This window comes from Carlito syrichta, unplaced genomic scaffold (genome assembly GCF_000164805.1).
Source record: "Carlito syrichta isolate Samal-C Ts95f unplaced genomic scaffold, Tarsius_syrichta-2.0.1 Scaffold303103, whole genome shotgun sequence".
In the NCBI taxonomy this organism is placed as follows: domain Eukaryota; kingdom Metazoa; phylum Chordata; class Mammalia; order Primates; family Tarsiidae; genus Carlito; species Carlito syrichta.
In genome coordinates, this window is record NW_007247199.1 from 4,440 (window position 1) to 9,747 (window position 5,308).

At 59.2% G+C, this 5,308-nt stretch overlaps 1 protein-coding gene across 2 annotated transcripts in view; it reads left to right on the forward strand.

The window, feature by feature from the left end:
* Nucleotides 1–1,032: 1,032 nt before the first annotated feature.
* The window catches only part of CARHSP1 (calcium regulated heat stable protein 1), a 6,262-nt gene continuing 1,986 nt past the window's right edge, over nucleotides 1,033–5,308 (forward strand). The window contains exons 1-4 of one of the 2 annotated variants that reach the window (XM_021712133.1): nucleotides 1,033–1,167; nucleotides 1,395–1,400; nucleotides 3,422–3,603; nucleotides 4,215–4,337. In XM_021712133.1, coding sequence (XP_021567808.1) covers nucleotides 1,060–1,167; nucleotides 1,395–1,400; nucleotides 3,422–3,603; nucleotides 4,215–4,337 — 419 coding nt within the window. In that variant the 5' untranslated portion in view covers nucleotides 1,033–1,059. The remainder of the gene's footprint in view (nucleotides 1,168–1,394; nucleotides 1,401–3,421; nucleotides 3,604–4,214; nucleotides 4,338–5,308) is intronic. The other variant, XM_008057664.2, reaches the window with a different exon arrangement.

Here is a 5,308-nt window from a genome sequence, read left to right on the forward strand (position 1 = left end):
ACTATGGACGCATGCCACCAGACCTGGCTAGTTTTTGTGATTTACTGTAGAGATGAGGTCTCATCAAGTTGCCCAGGCTAGTCTGGAACCCCCGGGCTCAGGCATTCCCAAAGGGCTGGGAGTACAGGCGGAGCCACCATGCCCTGCCTGCCTCTGTTTTTCAAATGGTTGCTTCTTTCTCATCATTCAAGGCCCACCTAGCACCAGAAGCGTCACCCCACTCTGCTACCTCTTAGCTCCTCCTGTTTCTTAACAGCCCTCGTGGCAGTAATGACCTTGCTTATGTGTTTGCTTACTTGTTTATCCTCTGGCTCCAAGTTCAGCCCTGAGACTCCTGGGCACATACCTGTTGAGTGACTTTACAATGACAATTATAACAGCGATCCTAGCTGACAATTACTGTTCACTTGTCCTGGGCAGATGGTGTGTCTAGTACTTAGTGTGTATTATTTTGTTTCAACTTCATGATGATGGTATACATTCGGGGTCATTATATTTCCCATTTTCTTTCTTTTTTTTTTTTTTTTTGAGTTGGAGTTTCACTCGGTCGCCCAGACCGGAGTGCAGTGGCCGCTCTCAGCCACCGCAGCCTCGACCTGCTGGCCCTGGTGATCCTTCCGCCTCAGCCTTCCGAGTAGCCGGAATTACAGGCGCGCGCTACCACGCCCGGCTAATTTTTTGATTTATTGTACAGATGAGGTCTCGCTGCAGAGGCGGGTCTCGAACCCGTGGGCTCAGGCAATCCACTCACCTCAGCCTCCCAAAGGCGCGGGATTACAGGCTGAGCCACCGAGCCCGGCGTGTTTCTCATTTCCTAGATGCAAATTAATCCAGAGAGATAAAGTAACTTGTCCAGGGCCACACAGCTGGAAAGAGGGAGGGAGACTTTGGTTGGAAGGAGGTCGGGCAGTACCCCATCACTCTGGTGTCACTAGGCCATTGCGGTCCCACCTGCCATCCTGGGAGGCCTGAGAGACCCTCTCTTCTTTGCGCTGGCCTCCTTCCCAGAACTCCTGGTGCTGAAACATTCTAGGACTCTATGACCTGCGCTGGTGGGTCATGCCAGAGCCCTGGCCCCAGGCCAGCAGCCGGCCTTCAGGAGGTGGGGGCTTCCTGGACTCACGGTCCCTGCTGGCCACGGCTGCAGCTGAGAAGGGTCAGGAGGTAGTGTGTCCCTTGGAAGTTTCAACTGGCTACCACCTGCCCAGCTGGACAGAACCGAGTCCTGACAGGGGAGTGTGGAGGGAGAGGGGTAGCCCTCTGGGTGGGCGGGGCCTTTCTCCAGGAATCTAACCTGGATCTGGGGTGGCTGGGGTCTGAGACCCCAGGCAGAGCAGACATTGCTGGGGACAAGATCAGAGAGCCCCAGAGATGGGGGTCAGGTGATAAACCAGGGATGGGTGTTGTTGGGGTTCTGGTTCTCTTTGAGAGTGGCTGGATATCTGGGCTCGGAGGCAGACTCCTGGGAGGTCCAGCCTTTCTTCATTCATTCAGTCAGAGTCTCACTCTGTCACCCAGGCTGGAGTGCAGTGGCACACTCATGGCCACCACAGCCTCACCCTGCTGGGCTCAGGCGATCCTTCCACCTCAAACTTCCAAGTAGTTGGAACTACAGACACACACCACCACGCCTGGCTAATTTTTTGATTTATTGTAGAGATGAGGTCTCGCCAAGTGGCCCAGGCGGGTCTTGAACCCGCGGGCTCAGGCAATCCACTCACCTCAGCCTCCCAAAGGCGCGGGATTACAGGCTGAGCCACCGAGCCCGGCTAATTTTTTTTATTGTAGAGATGAGGTCTTGGCATGTTGCCCAGGCTAGTCTTGAACTCCTGGGCTCAGAAAATCCTCTCACCTTGGGCTCCCAAAGTATTGGGATTACAGGCATGAGCCATTGTGCCTGACAGGTTAACCCTTTATTTTTATTTATTTTTTTTGAGTTGGAGTCTCACTCTGTCGCCCAGACTGGAGTGCAGTGGCATGCTCACGGCCACCACAGCCTTAACCTACTGGGCTCAGGTGATCTTTCTGCGTCAGCCTTCCAAGTAGCTGGAACCACAGGCATGTGCCACCATACCAGGCTAATTTTTCTTGATTTATTGTAGAGATGAGGTCTCACCAAGTTGCCCAGGCTGTTCTTGAACCCCTGGACTCAGGCAATCCTCTCGTGTTGGCCTCCCAAAGTGCTGGGATGATGGGTGTGAGCTATCACGCTTGGCCAGGTTCACCCTTTAAATGTGAAAGCCCCATGGGCGCGGCATCAAAGCCATCTGTCTGTCCCGCCTGCCTGCAGCCCCCTCCTGCTTCCCTCATGTCTCCACCACCAGCCCTGGCAGGGACTGAGGGACACGCACCCGGCCGTCCCACTCTGCAGATGTGAGACTGAGCTGGAGCCAGGAAGGACTCACCCAGGGCCTCTGACTGTGGGACTGTCGCGCCCCTCTGACCCTTGAGTGAGGTGTGTGGAGCCCACACCTTCCTGATCGCCGCTGTGTCTGTTCACTGTGTTGGTGTCCTGGCTCCTGGGCTTGGCTCCCTCCAGCTGGGTTCCGCCCACGTTTCCACACAGGCCAGGGGTCACTGAGGGAATCTGATTTCCTAGCAGCCACCAGGGCCTGGGCTGGGCTGGGGGGAACGTCACTGCAGGCATCTGCATTGCAGAGGGGCCTGATGGACATCAGCCTTGGAAATGCCGGGTCCCCTTGGGGTCCTGTGTCCCCGCCAGGCTGCCCTTTCCTGGCTGCGGGCTCATAACAGGCCCCGAGGCTCTCATTAGCCCTGTTCTGGAGACGCTTCAGGGTCTAGGCATGTCTGGGATGGCCGAGTCCAGATCTAGGTGGTAGCGCCGGAGCTCCCTGGCTGAGGGCTTTGTGCCGCTCTCCTGGCCTGCGTCCCACCAGGTCCGTGCCTGGCGCTGGGGACACGGGACTGATGGTTGTGGGAGAGGCCCGGCATTTTCTTTCATCTCCCCTCCCCTCCTCTCCCCTTCCCGTCTTTCTGTCTTTTTGATTTGGTGTCTCACTGTGACACCCAGGCTGAAGTGCAGTGACACAATCATGACTCACCTTAGCCTCCCGAGTAGCCGGGACTACAGGCACACACCACCAAGCCTGGCTGATTTTTCTGTGGAGTCAGTCTCACTCTGTTGCCCAGGCTGATCGTGAACTCCTGGGCTCAAGCGATTCTCCTGCCTCGGCCTCCCAAAGTGTTGGGATGACAGGCGTGAGCCACCGCACCCAGCCTGGCCTGGCATTTTTGTGCAGAGGTGTGATCAGGAGGCCGGCAGGAGCCCAGCGAAGGCGCCCGACCGGCCTGGCGGGTTCCTGGATAAGGCGACCTCGCTCTGAGGTCACCACGAGGAGTGAGTCTCAGATGTGGCCTCCCGGGCAGCGGGCCCACCTGGCCAGGCGCCAGCCCCTCAGAGCTCCTGTCTCCCTCCAGGTCAGCCATGTCATCTGAGCCACCCCCACCGGCGCAGCCCCCTGCCCAGCAGGCTTCTGGAGGCCTGCTGGACACCCCCCGGGCCCGTGAGCGCTCGCCGTCCCCTCTGCGGGGCAACGTGGTCCCGAGCCCGCTGCCCACACGCCGGACGAGGACCTTCTCAGCGTGAGTCTGGGGCCGGCTGTCAGGCAGGGAGGTGGGTCGGGCCGAGGCTGGGGGCGAGAAGCTGGGGAGGCACTGTCCGGACTCCTGAGGAGCCGCTGGGCCCGCAGGCCCTGCTGGAAGCCGCGCTGCCAGGGCGTCGCTGGGTCTGGAGTCCCGGACGGTAACTGCACATGGCCTCTTTCCCTGGGAGACCTCGGATTCCTCAGCTGCAAAACGGGACGGCACTGGGGCGCCCTGGGCCGCGGGACGCCTCCATGATGCCGGGCGGGCCCACTCTCAGCCCAGTGAGCAGAGGCTGCTGTGCGATTTCTGATTGATGGTCAGCTTCCGGGGCTTCTCAGAGATCTTTCAGCTCAAGCCCCTCTTTCTAGGTGGGGAAACAGGCCTGAGAACATTTGCCGGGTCACCCAGAGAATCGTTCTGACCAGCATCTGTGTGGATGGCTCCCAGCGTTGTGCCGTGCACGACCTGAAGGAGTGTACACGGTGGCCCTGGCCAGGGCTCCCCAGGGCACAGCGGTGGGCAGGAGCCAAGGTGGGCTGGGTGTGCCCCAGGAGAACAGTGGCCATCCTGGAGGCCTGCTGGGCCCCTCACACTCCTCTCTCTGTCAGGACGGTGCGAGCGTCGCAGGGCCCCATCTACCGAGGAGTCTGCAAATGCTTCTGCCGGTCCAAGGGCCACGGCTTCATCACCCCGGCTGATGGCGGCCCCGACATCTTCCTGCACATCTCTGAGTGAGTTGGTGGCAGGGCTGGGTGGCCTGGCTAGGGCGGACACTGCCTTGGCCATGTGGAGGTGGGGACGGAGGGACTGTGATGAGCACTGGGTGAGGATGGACGGCCGGGGCTGCTGACTGCCCGGGATGGCACGCCGACCATGCCCTGTCACTGCATGTGTTGGGATGGGGTTGAGACTGTACTGAGCTGTGACTGTGACTGGGTGAGTCTTTGTGAAGAGCTATGTGAGGTTTTTGTGTGTCCCACCATGGGTGCTGGGGGTGTCCAGCCAAGCTTGTAGGGGCCAGGGGGGTGGGGGGGTACGTGTGCATGGCTGAGTGTGGTGTGTGCACGGTTGAGTGTGCGTGTTGGGGTGTATGTGTATGGTTGAGTGTGTGTGTGCCTGGTTGAGTCTGCATGAGTGTGCGTGGTGTATGCATGCACGTGGTGTGTGTGTGGATGTGTATTTTGCATGTGTGTATGCATAGTTAAGTGTATGGCTGAGTGTGTGTACATGATTGTGTGTGTGCATGGTTGAGCGTCCAGGGTTGAGCGTGTGTACACGTGTGTGTGTACATGGTTGAGCGTGTGCATGGCTGAGTACGTGCGTGGTTGAGTGTGTGTGGTGTGTGCACATGGGTGAGCATGTATATGGGGTTGAGTGTGTGTGTGGTTGTGTGTGCCTGTGTGGTTGAGTGAGAGATTGCCTGGTGTGTGTACATGTGTGAGTGTGCATGGTGGAGTGTGTGCGTGGTAGAGCGTGTATGTATGCGTGTGCACCCTGGCCTGCTGGGTGGGTGCGGGGCCCTGTGTATCTGGCCCGTGGGGTGGGGACGGGCTCGGTGGGGGGCCAGCTTCCCACCCTGCTTGGGTTGGGGGTTCCCTGGCGGGGCCGGGGGCTCCCTTTGCTGCAGGAAGGAAGTGTGGGCGGGCCCTGCCTGCCGCCTCCCGCTCCCTGCCGCCCTTCCTTCCTTCCTGAGTGTCTGGAA